This window comes from Chiloscyllium plagiosum, unplaced genomic scaffold, assembly GCF_037043375.1.
Source record: "Chiloscyllium plagiosum isolate Xiang-an unplaced genomic scaffold, Cpla_swu_hap1 HiC_scaffold_50, whole genome shotgun sequence".
NCBI classification, from domain to species: domain Eukaryota; kingdom Metazoa; phylum Chordata; class Chondrichthyes; order Orectolobiformes; family Hemiscylliidae; genus Chiloscyllium; species Chiloscyllium plagiosum.
Genome location: NW_028270188.1, coordinates 58,877,558 through 58,892,021, shown reverse-complemented (window position 1 = coordinate 58,892,021; position 14,464 = coordinate 58,877,558). Strand labels below are relative to the sequence as shown.

Sequence of the window (14,464 nt, the reverse complement as noted above, 5' to 3'; positions counted from 1 at the left end):
TCTCTCTGTCCCAATCTCTCTCTCTGTCCCAATCTCTCTCTCTGTCACAATCTCTCTCTCTCTCTGTCCCAATCTCTCTCTCTGTCCCAATCTCTCTCTCTCTGTCCCAATCTCTCTCTCTCTCCTCCAATCTCTCTCTCTGTCCCAATCTCTCTCTCTCTCTGTCCCAATCTCTCTCTCTCCTCCAATCTCTCTCTCTGTCCCAATCTCTCTCTCTTCCCATCTCTCTCTCTGTCCCAATCTCTCTCTCTCTGTCCCAATCTCTCTCTCTCCTCCAATCTCTCTCTCTGTCCCAATCTCTCTGTCTGTCCCAATCTCTCTCTCTCCTCCATCTATCTCTCTGTCCCAATCTCTCTCTCTGTCCCAATCTATCTCTCTGTCCCAATCTCTCTCTCTCTGTCGCAATCTCTCTCTCTTCCCATCTCTCTCTCTGTCCCAATCTCTCTCTCTGTCCCAATTTCTCTCTCTGTCCCAAACTCTCTCTCTCCTCCAATCTCTCTCGCTCTCTGTCCCAATCTCTCTCTCTGTCACAATCTCTCTCTCTGTCCCAATCTCTCTCTCTCTCTGTCCCAATCTCTCTCTCTGTCCAATCTCTCTCTCTGTCCCAATCTCTCTCTCCTCCAATCTCTCTCTCTATCCCAATCTCTCTCTCTTCCCATCTCTCTCTCTGTCCCAATCTCTCTCTCTGTCCCAAATTCTCTCTCTCTCTGTCCCAATCTCTCTCTCTGTCCCAATCTCTCTCTCTCCTCCAATCTCTCTCTGTGTCCCAATCTCTCTCTCTCCTCCAATCTCTCTCTCTGTCCCAATCTCTCTCTTTTCCCATCTCTCTCTCTGTCCCAATCTCTCTCTCTGTCCCAATCTCTCTCTCCTCCAATCTCTCTCTCTGTCCCAATCTCTCTCTCTGTCCCAATCTCTCTCTCTGTCCCAATCTCTCTCTCTCTGTCCCAATCTCTCTCTCAGTCCCAATCTCTCTCTCTCTCTGTCCCAATGTCTCTCTCTGTCCCAATCTCTCTCTCTTCCCATCTCTCTCTCTGTCCCAATCTCTATCTCTGTCCCAATCTCACTCTCTCTTCCCATCTCTCTCTCTCTGTCCCAATCTCTCTCTCTGTCCCAATCTCTCTCTATGTCCCAATCTCTCTCTCTCTCTGTCCCAATGTCTCTCTCTGTCCCAATCTCTCTCTCTTCCCATCTCTCTCTCTGTCCCAATCTCTATCTCTGTCCCAATCTCTCTCTCTCCTCCATCTATCTCTCTGTCCCAATCTCTCTCTCTGTCCCAATCTATCTCTCTGTCCCAATCTCTCTCTCTGTCGCAATCTCTCTCTCTTCCCATCTCTCTCTCTGTCCCAATCTCTCTCTCTGTCCCAATTTCTCTCTCGGTCTCAATCTCTCTCTCTGTCCCAATCTCTCTCGCTCTCTGTCCCAATCTCTCTCTCTGTCACAATCTTTCTCTCTGTCCCAATCTCTCTCTCTCTCTGTCCCAATCTCTCTCTCTGTCCCAAACTCTCTCTCTCCTCCAATCTCTCTCTGTGTCCCAATCTCTCTCTCTCCTCCAATCTCTCTCTCTGTCCCAATCTCTCTCTTTTCCCATCTCTCTCTCTGTCCTAATCTCTCTCTCTGTCCAAATCTCTCTCTCCTTCAATCTCTCTCTCTATCCCAATCTCTCTCTCTTCCCATCTCTCTCTCTGTCCCAATCTCTCTCTCTGTCCCAAACTCTCTCTCTCTCTGTCCCAATCTCTCTCTCTGTCCCAATCTCTCTCTCTCCTCCAATCTCTCTCTGTGTCCCAATCTCTCTCTCTCCTCCAATCTCTCTCTCTGTCCCAATCTCTCTCTTTTCCCATCTCTCTCTCTGTCCCAATCTCTCTCTCTGTCCCAATCTCTCTCTCCTCCAATCTCTCTCTCTGTCCCAATCTCTCTCTCTGTCCCAATCTCTCTCTCTGTCCCAATCTCTCTCTCTCTCTCTGTCCCAATCTCTCTCTCTCCTCCAATCTCTCTCTCTCTCTGTCCCAATGTCTCTCTCTGTCCCAATCTTTCTCTCTTCCCATCTCTCTCTCTGTCCCAATCTCTATCTCTGTCCCAATCTCACTCTCTCTTCCCATCTCTCTCTCTCTGTCCCAATCTCTCTCTCTATCCCAATCTCTCTCTCTCCTCCAATCTCTCTCTCTCTGTCCCAATGTCTCTCTCTGTCCCAGTCTCTCTCTCTTCCCATCTCTCTCTCTGTCCCAATCTCTCTCTCTGTCCCAATCTCTCTCTCTCCTCCAATTTCTCTCTCTCTCTTTGTCCCAATGTCTCTCTCTGTCCCAATCTGTCTCTCTTCCCATCTCTCTGTCTGTCCCAATCTCTCTCTCTCTGTCCCAATCTCTCTCTCTCCTCCAATCTCTCTCTCTGTCCCAATCTCTCTGTCTGTCCCAATCTCTCTCTCTCCTCCATCTATCTCTCTGTCCCAATCTCTCTCTCTGTCCCAATCTATCTCTCTGTCCCAATCTCTCTCTCTGTCGCAATCTCTCTCTCTTCCCATCTCTCTCTCTGTCCCAATCTCTCTCTCTGTCCCAATTTCTCTCTCGGTCTCAATCTCTCTCTCTGTCCCAATCTCTCTCGCTCTCTGTCCCAATCTCTCTCTCTGTCACAATCTTTCTCTCTGTCCCAATCTCTCTCTCTCTCTGTCCCAATCTCTCTCTCTGTCCCAAACTCTCTCTCTCCTCCAATCTCTCTCTGTGTCCCAATCTCTCTCTCTCCTCCAATCTCTCTCTCTGTCCCAATCTCTCTCTTTTCCCATCTCTCTCTCTGTCCTAATCTCTCTCTCTGTCCAAATCTCTCTCTCCTTCAATCTCTCTCTCTATCCCAATCTCTCTCTCTTCCCATCTCTCTCTCTGTCCCAATCTCTCTCTCTGTCCCAAACTCTCTCTCTCTCTGTCCCAATCTCTCTCTCTGTCCCAATCTCTCTCTCTGTCGCAATCTCTCTCTCTTCCCATCTCTCTCTCTGTCCCAATCTCTCTCTCTGTCCCAATTTCTCTCTCGGTCCCAATCTCTCTCTCTGTCCCAATCTCTCTCGCTCTCTGTCCCAATCTCTCTCTCTGTCACAATCTCTCTCTCTGTCCCAATCTCTCTCTCTCTCTGTCCCAATCTCTCTCTCTGTCCAATCTCTCTCTCTGTCCCAATCTCTCTCTCCTCCAATCTCTCTCTCTCTATCCCAATCTCTCTCTCTTCCCATCTCTCTCTCTGTCCCAATCTCTCTCTCTGTCCCAAACTCTCTTTCTCTCTCCCAATCTCTCTCTCTGTCCCAATCTCTCTCTCTCCTCCAATCTCTCTGTGTCCCAATCTCTCTCTCTCCTCCAATCTCTCTCTCTGTCCCAATCTCTCTCTTTTCCCATCTCTCTCTCTGTCCCAATCTCTCTCTCTGTCCCAATCTCTCTCTCCTCCAATCTCTCTCTCTGTCCCAATCTCTCTCTTTTCCCATCTCTCTCTCTGTCCCAATCTCTCTCTCTGTCCCAATCTCTCTCTCTGTCCCAATCTCTCTCTCTGTCGCAATCTCTCTCTCTGTCCCAATCTCTCCCTCTGTCCCAATCTCTCTCTGTGTCCCAATCTCTCCCTCTCTGTCCCAATCTCTCTCTCTGTCCCAATCTCTCCCTCTGTCCCAATCTCTCTCTCTCTGTCCCAATCTCTCTCTCTCTCTGTCCCAATCTCTCTCTCTGTCCCAATCTATCCCTCTGTCCCAATCTCTCTCTCTGTCCCAATCTCTCTCTCTCTTTCTGTCCCAATCTCTCCCTCTGTCCCAATCTCTCTCTGTGTCGCAATCTCTCCCTCTCTGTCCCAATCACTCTCTCTGTCCCAATCTCTCTCTCTGTCCCAATCTCTCCCTCTGTCCCAATCTCTCTCTCTGTCCCAATCTCTCCCTCTGTCCCAATCTCTCTCTCTCTGTCCCAATCTCTCTATCTGTCCCAATCTCTCTCTCTCTCTGTCCCAATCTCTCTCTCTGTCCCAATCTCTCTCTCTGTCACAATCTCTCTCTCTCTCTGTCCCAATCTCTCTCTCTGTCCCAATCTCTCTCTCTCTGTCCCAATCTCTCTCTCTCTCCTCCAATCTCTCTCTCTGTCCCAATCTCTCTCTCTCTCTGTCCCAATCTCTCTCTCTCCTCCAATCTCTCTCTCTGTCCCAATCTCTCTCTCTTCCCATCTCTCTCTCTGTCCCAATCTCTCTCTCTCTGTCCCAATCTCTCTCTCTCCTCCAATCTCTCTCTCTGTCCCAATCTCTCTGTCTGTCCCAATCTCTCTCTCTCCTCCATCTATCTCTCTGTCCCAATCTCTCTCTCTGTCCCAATCTATCTCTCTGTCCCAATCTCTCTCTCTCTGTCGCAATCTCTCTCTCTTCCCATCTCTCTCTCTGTCCCAATCTCTCTCTCTGTCCCAATTTCTCTCTCTGTCCCAAACTCTCTCTCTCCTCCAATCTCTCTCGCTCTCTGTCCCAATCTCTCTCTCTGTCACAATCTCTCTCTCTGTCCCAATCTCTCTCTCTCTCTGTCCCAATCTCTCTCTCTGTCCAATCTCTCTCTCTGTCCCAATCTCTCTCTCCTCCAATCTCTCTCTCTATCCCAATCTCTCTCTCTTCCCATCTCTCTCTCTGTCCCAATCTCTCTCTCTGTCCCAAATTCTCTCTCTCTCTGTCCCAATCTCTCTCTCTGTCCCAATCTCTCTCTCTCCTCCAATCTCTCTCTGTGTCCCAATCTCTCTCTCTCCTCCAATCTCTCTCTCTGTCCCAATCTCTCTCTTTTCCCATCTCTCTCTCTGTCCCAATCTCTCTCTCTGTCCCAATCTCTCTCTCCTCCAATCTCTCTCTCTGTCCCAATCTCTCTCTCTGTCCCAATCTCTCTCTCTGTCCCAATCTCTCTCTCTCTGTCCCAATCTCTCTCTCAGTCCCAATCTCTCTCTCTCTCTGTCCCAATGTCTCTCTCTGTCCCAATCTCTCTCTCTTCCCATCTCTCTCTCTGTCCCAATCTCTATCTCTGTCCCAATCTCACTCTCTCTTCCCATCTCTCTCTCTCTGTCCCAATCTCTCTCTCTGTCCCAATCTCTCTCTATGTCCCAATCTCTCTCTCTCTCTGTCCCAATGTCTCTCTCTGTCCCAATCTCTCTCTCTTCCCATCTCTCTCTCTGTCCCAATCTCTATCTCTGTCCCAATCTCTCTCTCTCCTCCATCTATCTCTCTGTCCCAATCTCTCTCTCTGTCCCAATCTATCTCTCTGTCCCAATCTCTCTCTCTGTCGCAATCTCTCTCTCTTCCCATCTCTCTCTCTGTCCCAATCTCTCTCTCTGTCCCAATTTCTCTCTCGGTCTCAATCTCTCTCTCTGTCCCAATCTCTCTCGCTCTCTGTCCCAATCTCTCTCTCTGTCACAATCTTTCTCTCTGTCCCAATCTCTCTCTCTCTCTGTCCCAATCTCTCTCTCTGTCCCAAACTCTCTCTCTCCTCCAATCTCTCTCTGTGTCCCAATCTCTCTCTCTCCTCCAATCTCTCTCTCTGTCCCAATCTCTCTCTTTTCCCATCTCTCTCTCTGTCCTAATCTCTCTCTCTGTCCAAATCTCTCTCTCCTTCAATCTCTCTCTCTATCCCAATCTCTCTCTCTTCCCATCTCTCTCTCTGTCCCAATCTCTCTCTCTGTCCCAAACTCTCTCTCTCTCTGTCCCAATCTCTCTCTCTGTCCCAATCTCTCTCTCTCCTCCAATCTCTCTCTGTGTCCCAATCTCTCTCTCTCCTCCAATCTCTCTCTCTGTCCCAATCTCTCTCTTTTCCCATCTCTCTCTCTGTCCCAATCTCTCTCTCTGTCCCAATCTCTCTCTCCTCCAATCTCTCTCTCTGTCCCAATCTCTCTCTCTGTCCCAATCTCTCTCTCTGTCCCAATCTCTCTCTCTCTCTCTGTCCCAATCTCTCTCTCTCCTCCAATCTCTCTCTCTCTCTGTCCCAATGTCTCTCTCTGTCCCAATCTTTCTCTCTTCCCATCTCTCTCTCTGTCCCAATCTCTATCTCTGTCCCAATCTCACTCTCTCTTCCCATCTCTCTCTCTCTGTCCCAATCTCTCTCTCTATCCCAATCTCTCTCTCTCCTCCAATCTCTCTCTCTCTGTCCCAATGTCTCTCTCTGTCCCAGTCTCTCTCTCTTCCCATCTCTCTCTCTGTCCCAATCTCTCTCTCTGTCCCAATCTCTCTCTCTCCTCCAATTTCTCTCTCTCTCTTTGTCCCAATGTCTCTCTCTGTCCCAATCTGTCTCTCTTCCCATCTCTCTGTCTGTCCCAATCTCTCTCTCTCTGTCCCAATCTCTCTCTCTCCTCCAATCTCTCTCTCTGTCCCAATCTCTCTGTCTGTCCCAATCTCTCTCTCTCCTCCATCTATCTCTCTGTCCCAATCTCTCTCTCTGTCCCAATCTATCTCTCTGTCCCAATCTCTCTCTCTGTCGCAATCTCTCTCTCTTCCCATCTCTCTCTCTGTCCCAATCTCTCTCTCTGTCCCAATTTCTCTCTCGGTCTCAATCTCTCTCTCTGTCCCAATCTCTCTCGCTCTCTGTCCCAATCTCTCTCTCTGTCACAATCTTTCTCTCTGTCCCAATCTCTCTCTCTCTCTGTCCCAATCTCTCTCTCTGTCCCAAACTCTCTCTCTCCTCCAATCTCTCTCTGTGTCCCAATCTCTCTCTCTCCTCCAATCTCTCTCTCTGTCCCAATCTCTCTCTTTTCCCATCTCTCTCTCTGTCCTAATCTCTCTCTCTGTCCAAATCTCTCTCTCCTTCAATCTCTCTCTCTATCCCAATCTCTCTCTCTTCCCATCTCTCTCTCTGTCCCAATCTCTCTCTCTGTCCCAAACTCTCTCTCTCTCTGTCCCAATCTCTCTCTCTGTCCCAATCTCTCTCTCTCCTCCAATCTCTCTCTGTGTCCCAATCTCTCTCTCTCCTCCAATCTCTCTCTCTGTCCCAATCTCTCTCTTTTCCCATCTCTCTCTCTGTCCCAATCTCTCTCTCTGTCCCAATCTCTCTCTCCTCCAATCTCTCTCTCTGTCCCAATCTCTCTCTCTGTCCCAATCTCTCTCTCTGTCCCAATCTCTCTCTCTCTCTCTGTCCCAATCTCTCTCTCTCCTCCAATCTCTCTCTCTCTCTGTCCCAATGTCTCTCTCTGTCCCAATCTTTCTCTCTTCCCATCTCTCTCTCTGTCCCAATCTCTATCTCTGTCCCAATCTCACTCTCTCTTCCCATCTCTCTCTCTCTGTCCCAATCTCTCTCTCTATCCCAATCTCTCTCTCTCCTCCAATCTCTCTCTCTCTGTCCCAATGTCTCTCTCTGTCCCAGTCTCTCTCTCTTCCCATCTCTCTCTCTGTCCCAATCTCTCTCTCTGTCCCAATCTCTCTCTCTCCTCCAATTTCTCTCTCTCTCTTTGTCCCAATGTCTCTCTCTGTCCCAATCTGTCTCTCTTCCCATCTCTCTGTCTGTCCCAATCTCTCTCTCTGTCCCAATCTCTCTCTCCTCCAATGTCTCTCTCTATCCCAATCTCTCTCTCTTCCCATGTCTCTCTCTGTCCCAATCTCTCTCTCTGTCCCAATCTCACTCTCTCTTTCCCAATCTCTCTCTCTTCCCATCTCTCTCTCTGTCCCAATCTCTCTCTCTGTCCCAAACTCTCTCTCTCTCTGTCCCAATCTCTCTCTCTGTCCCAATCTCTCTCTCTCCTCCAATCTCTCTCTGTGTCCCAATCTCTCTCTCTCCTCCAATCTCTCTCTCTGTCCCAATCTCTCTCTTTTCCCATCTCTCTCTCTGTCCCAATCTCTCTCTCTGTCCCAATCTCTCTCTCCTCCAATCTCTCTCTCTGTCCCAATCTCTCTCTCTGTCCCAATCTCTCTCTCTGTCCCAATCTCTCTCTCTCTCTCTGTCCCAATCTCTCTCTCTGTCCCAATCCCTCTCTCTCTCTGTCCCAATGTCTCTCTCTGTCCCAATCTTTCTCTCTTCCCATCTCTCTCTCTGTCCCAATCTCTATCTCTGTCCCAATCTCACTCTCTCTTCCCATCTCTCTCTCTCTGTCCCAATCTCTCTCTCTATCCCAATCTCTCTCTCTCCTCCAATCTCTCTCTCTCTGTCCCAATGTCTCTCTCTGTCCCAATCTCTCTCTCTTCCCATCTCTCTCTCTGTCCCAATCTCTCTCTCTGTCCCAATCTCTCTCTCTCCTCCAATCTCTCTCTCTCTCTGTCCCAATGTCTCTCTCTGTCCCAATCTGTCTCTCTTCCCATCTCTCTGTCTGTCCCAATCTCTCTCTCTGTCCCAATCTCTCTCCTCCAATCTCTCTCTCTATCCCAATCTCTCTCTCTTCCCATGTCTCTCTCTGTCCCAATCTCTCTCTCTGTCCCAATCTCTCTCTCTCTGTCCCAATCTCTCTCTCTCCTCAAATCTCTCTCTCTGTCCCAATCTCTCTCTCTGTCCCAATCTCACTCTCTCTTCCCATCTCTCTCTCTCTGTCCCAATCTCTCTCTCTATCCCAATCTCTCTCTCTCCTCCAATCTCTCTCTCTCTGTCCCAATGTCTCTCTCTGTCCCAATCTCTCTCTCTTCCCATCTCTCTCTCTGTCCCAATCTCTCTCTCTGTCCCAATCTCTCTCTCTCCTCCAATTTCTCTCTCTCTCTTTGTCCCAATGTCTCTCTCTGTCCCAATCTGTCTCTCTTCCCATCTCTCTGTCTGTCCCAATCTCTCTCTCTGTCCCAATCTCTCTCCTCCAATCTCTCTCTCTATCCCAATCTCTCTCTCTTCCCATGTCTCTCTCTGTCCCAATCTCTCTCTCTGTCCCAATCTCTCTCTCTCTGTCCCAATCTCTCTCTCTCCTCAAATCTCTCTCTCTGTCCCAATCTCTCTCTCTGTCCCAATCTCTCTCTCTTCCCATCTCTCTCTCTCTGTCCCAATCTCTCTCTCTGTCCCAATCTCTCTCTCTGTCCCAATCTCTCTCTCTCCTCAAATCTCTCTCTCTGTCCCAATCTCTCTCTCTGTCCCAATCTCTCTCTCTTCCCATCTCTCTCTCTGTCCCAATCTCTCTCTCTGTCCCAATCTCTCTCTCTTCTCCAATCTCTCTCTCTGTCCCAATCTCTCTCACTCCTCCAATCTCTGTCTGTCCCAAGCTCTCTCTCTGTCCCAATCTCTCTCTCTCTGTCCTAATCCCTCTCTCTCTCTGTCCCAATCTCTCTCTCTCTCTGTCTCAATCTCTCTCTCTGTCCCAATCTCTCTCTCTCTGTGTCCCAATCTCTCTCTCTGTCCCAATCTCTCTCTCCTCCATTCTCTCTCTGTCCCAATCTCTCTCTCTCCCCATCTCTCTCTCTGTCCCAATCTCTCTCTCTCCTCCAATCTCTCTCTCTGTCCCAATCTCTCTCTCTGTCCCAATCTCTCTCTCTCCTCCAATCTCTCTCTCCTCCAATCTCTCTCTCTATCCCAATCTTTCTCTCTTCCCTTCTCTCTCTCTGTCCCAATCTCTCTCTCTGTCCCAATCTCTCTCTGTCCCAATCTCTCTCTCTCTGTCCCAATCTCTCTCTCTCTCCTCCAATCTCTCTCTCTGTCCCAATCTCTCTCTCTCTCTCTGTCCCACTCTCTCTCTCTGTCGCAATCTTTCTCTCTGTCCCAATCTCTCTCTCTCTTCCCATCTCTCTCTGTCCCAATCTCTCTCTCTCCTCCAATCTCTCTCTCTGTCCCAATCTCTCTGTCTGTCCCAATCTCTCTCTCTCCTCCATCTATCTCTCTGTCGCAATCTCTCTCTCTGTCCCAATCTCTCTCTCTGTCCCAATCTCTCTCTCTCCTCCAATCTCTCTCTCTCGCCTCCATCTATCTCTCTGTCCCAATCTCTCTCTGTCCCAATCTCTCTCTCTGTCCCAATCTCTCTCTCTCTCTTCCCATCTCTCTCTCTCTGTCCTAATCTCTCTCTCTGTCCCAATCTCTCTCTCTCTCTTCCCATCTCTCTTTCTCTGTCCCAATCTCTATCTCTCTCTGGTCCCAATCTCTCTCTCTCTCCTTCATCTATCTCTGTCCCAATCTCTCTCTCTCCTCCCATCTCTCTCTCCCTCCGTCTCTCTATCCTCCATCTCTCCCTCTTTCCCATCTCTCCACCCATATCTCTCTGTCCCTCTCCCCATCGCTCTCTGTCTCTCTCTCTCTATTTCTCTTCTTCTTCCCTACCTCTCTCCACTTCTCTCTCCCTCCATCTCTCTCTCTCTGACCCCTCCATCTCTCTCTCTCTCCCCCTCCCTCCATCTCTCTCTCACTCCATATCTCTCTCCCTCCATCTCTCTCTCTCTGCTTCCCTCCCTCTCTCTGTCCTCCATCTCTCCCTCTTTTCTACCTCTCTTCCTCTCTCTCTCTCCCTCTCCTCATCTCTCTCTGTCTCTCTCTCTCTCCTTCCCCACCTCTCTCCATTTCTCTCTCCCATTTTCTCTCTCCCCACATCTGTCTCTCCCTCTGTCCCCATCTCTTTCTCTCTCTCTCTCTCTCTCTCTCCCCCTTCAGTACCCCCTTCCTCCCCTTTAGTTCTTTACCCACCTCCTCATTGGAAACTTTCCAATGTTCCAACCCTGACCACCTTCTGTCAGGAGAATCCTCACTCTCTGAGGGAAGCTATTTAGAGTCATAGAGATGTATAGCATGGAAACAGACCCTTCGGTCCAACCCGTCCATGCCGACCAGATATCCCAAACCAATCTAGTCCCACCTGTCAGCACCCGGCCCATATCCCTCCAAACCCTTCCTTTTCATATCCCCATCCAGATGCCTCTTAAATGTTGCAATTGTACCAGCCTCCACCACTTCCTCTGGCAGCTCATTCCATACACGTACCACCCTCTGGGTGAAAAAGTTGCCCCTTAGGTCTCCTTTATATCTTTCCCCTCTCACCCTAAACCTATGCCCCTCTAGTTCTGGACTCCCCGACCCAGGGAAAAGACTTTGCTTATTAACCCTATCCATGCCCCTCATGATTTTGTAAACCTCTATAAGGTCACCCCTCAGCCTCCGACACTCCAGGGAAAACAGCCCCAGCCTGTTCAGCCTCTCCCTGTAGCTCAAACCCTCCAACCCTGGCAACATCCTTGTAAATCTTTTCTGAACCCTTTCAAGTTTTGCAACATCCTTCATGTAGGAGGGAGCCCAGGATTAAATGGTGGCTAGCACTGCAGCTGCACAGCACCAGGGACCCAGGTTCGATTTCCCCCTCGGGCGACGGTCTGTGTTGTGTTTGCACATTCTCCTAGTGTCTGCGTGGGTTTCCCCAGGGTGCTCCGGTGTCCTCCCACAATCCAAAGATGTGCAGGTCAGGGTGGATTGGCCATGGGGAATTGTCCCATAGTGTCCAGGGATGTGCAGGTTAGGGTGGATTGGCCATGGGAAATTGGCCCATAGTGCCCAGGGATGTGCAGGTTAGGGTGGATTGGCCATGGGATATTGTCCCATAGTGTCCAGGGATGTGCAGGTTGAAGTGGATTGGCCGTGGGAAATTGTCCCATAGTGTCCAGGGATGTGCAGGTTAGGGTGGATTGGCCATGGGAAATTGTCCCGTAGTGCCCAGGGATGTGCAGGTTAGGGTGGATTGGCCATGGGGAATTGTCCCATAGTGCCCAGGGATGTGCAGGTTAGGGTGGATTGGCCGTGGGAAATTGTCCCATAGTGTCCAGGGATGTGCAGGTTAGGGTGGATTGACCATGGGAAATTGTCCCATAGTACCCAGGGGTGTACAGGTCAGGGTGGATTGGCCGTGGGAAATTGTTCCATAGTGCCCAGGGCTGTACAGGTTAGGGTGGGATTGGCCGTGGGAAATTGTTCCATAGTACCCAGGGATGTACAGGTCAGGGTGGAATTGGCCGTGGGAAATTGTCCCATAGTGCCCAGGGATGTGCAGGTTAGGGTGGGATTGGCCATGAGAAATTGTCCCATAGTGCCCAGGGATGTGCAGGTTAGGGTGGGATTGGCCATGGGAAATTGTCCCATAGTGCCCAGGGATGTACAGGTTAGGGTGGGATTGGCCATGGGAAATTGTCCCATAGTGTCTAGGGATGTGCAGGTTAGGGTGGGTTGGCCGTGGGAAATTGTCCCATAGTGTCCAGGGATGTACAGGTTAGGGTGGATTGGCCATGGGGAATTGTCCCATAATGCCCAGGGATGTGCAGGTTAGGGTGTATTGGCCGTGGGAAATTGTCCTATAGTGCCCAGGGATGTACAGGTTAAGATGGGATTGGCCATGGGAAATTGTCCCATAGTGCCCAGGGATGTGCAGGATAGGGTGGGATTGGCCATGGGAAATTGTCCCATAGTGTCCAGGGATGTACAGGTTAGGGTGGATTGGCCATGGGGAATTGTCCCATAGTGCCCAGGGATGTGCAGGTTAGGGTGGGATTGGCCATGGGAAATTGTCCCATAGTGTCCAGGGATGTACAGGTTAGGGTGGATTGGCCGTGGGAAATTGTCCCATAGTGGCCAGGGATGTACAGGTTAGGGTGGACTGGCCGTGGGAAATTGTCCCATAGTGCCCAGGGATGTGCAGGTTAGGGTGGATTGGCCGTGGGAAATTGTCCCATAGTGCCCAGGGATGTGCAGGTTAGGGTGGGATTGGCCGTGGGAAATTGTCCCATAGTGCCCAGGGATGTGCAGGTTAGGGTGGATTGGCCGTGGGGAATTGTCCCATAGTGCCCAGGGATGTGCAGGTCAGGGTGGGATTGGCCGTGGGAAATTGTCCCATAGTGCCCAGGGATGTGCAGGTCAGGGTGGGATTGGCTGTGCTAAATTGCCCGTAGTATTAGGTGCATCAGTCGGAGGGAAATGGATCTGGGTGGGATACTCTTCGGCGGGTCAGTGTAGGCCGAAGGGCCTGTTTCCACCTGTACAGAACCCAGTCTAATAAACCCTATCAACTTTCACATTAACAGTCCCGATTAATAGCTCTTCCCTCTGCTGGCCTGCTCATTCTCCAGGGAATTTGCCTGTCACACTGGGCTTCCCTCAGTTTGGACTCTCCCCCCACCCATGTTTTAATCCTTACCCCCTCCCACCCTCACCCCCAACTCTCCTGCTGCACCGTCGGTTCTGAGGGAAGGGTCGCCGGGCCCGATACGTGAATGCCGATTTCTCTCCCCAGACCTCTGGAGCGTTTCCGGCGATTTCTGTTAGGAACGGAGCTGGGGTGGGGGTTTGGGTTGCCGAATATTCCAAAGAGTGCCCCCCCCCCCCCCCCCCCCCCCCCCCCACTCCAGACTGGGTGGCGGGGTGGGAGGAGGATACAGAATCGGAAGAGGTTGGGAACGCGGGGGTTGGGAAGGCGAAAGCGAAAAGGGGTCGGGGACGTGGGACGGCGGATGGGCCGAACGGCCTCCTGTCTTGCGAAGCGTTCACTCGGTGTGTTTCGGGTTTGCAGCTGCAGTGGAAGGCGACAGAGAGGAAGGTCCACGACTGTTCCTTCAAAGGGAAGAGCAAAGAGGTGAGGCGGGAGAGCGTAACTCCTTTCCAAACCCCCCCTCTCCCCCCCCACCAAGCTCCGAAAGCGACACGCGATTACTCCCACCCTCCCGAACCCTAACCATCCCTCCGACTGAGCCCCCCCCCCCTCATTCCGAACTGCCCCTCTGACAATCCGAGGCGTTTCTGAGTCAATCGCCACTCGTTCCTTGCAGGTGGACGGGCACCAACGAGCCATTCAGCCCATCGGCCCTGTTCTCCCTCGAGTTCCTTTGCCTCACTCCATTTCCTCTCTCTCTCTCTCTCTCTCGTCCTTGAACGACCCAGCGGGAAAGCATTCCACAAATTCACTCCCCTCGGCGGGTGAAGAAACCGTCCTCCCCTCCCCCATCTCCATCCTCAAGGCCCCTTTACTCTGAGATGATGCACCCCCCCCCCCCCCAGACTGTCCCACCCACCCACCCTCACACACACACACACACACACACCCACATACACAGAGGGGGAATGACCTCTCCACATCTCCCCCTGTCCGTGTCACCCTCCCCTCCCCACCCCCCCACTGAGAATCCTCAATAAGGTCTCCCTTCCTTCTTCTAACCTCCAGGCCCCTCCCATCTCAACCTCATCAGGCAGACCCCAGCCTCAGTGGAACTGCCCCCAATCTACCTTCTGCCTGGATACGGGGCCCCTTGGCATCCCAGCTGTGGGCTGCCTGGTGCATTATGGGGCCCAGTCAACCTGGGATCCGAGCGGATCTGATGTGTTGCCAACATTTGAAAAAAGCGCGTCCCTTTCAAATGCTCAGGACGGACCTGCCAAAGCATGTGGGGCCCGCTGAACTTTGTCTCTTTAAGAGCTGGGCACTGGTGGCACAGCAGTAGTGTCCCTCCCTCTGAACCTGGAGATCCGTGATAACGTAGGGTCACACAGCATGGAAACAGACCCTTCAGCCCAGCCAGTCGATGCTCCCAAACTAAACTAGTCCCACCCCCCCCCCCCCCCCCCCCCCTGCTGCTGGTCCATATCCCT

At 51.2% G+C, this 14,464-nt stretch overlaps 1 protein-coding gene across 3 annotated transcripts in view; it reads left to right on the top strand.

The window, feature by feature from the left end:
* Positions 1-14,464, top strand: part of LOC122545832 (semaphorin-4B-like) — a 171,533-nt gene that overhangs the window by 36,056 nt on the left and 121,013 nt on the right. For all 3 annotated transcript variants that reach the window (XM_087984982.1, XM_087984983.1, XM_087984981.1), the window contains one exon: positions 13,392-13,454. In XM_087984982.1, coding sequence (XP_087841108.1) covers positions 13,392-13,454 — 63 coding nt within the window. The remainder of the gene's footprint in view (positions 1-13,391; positions 13,455-14,464) is intronic.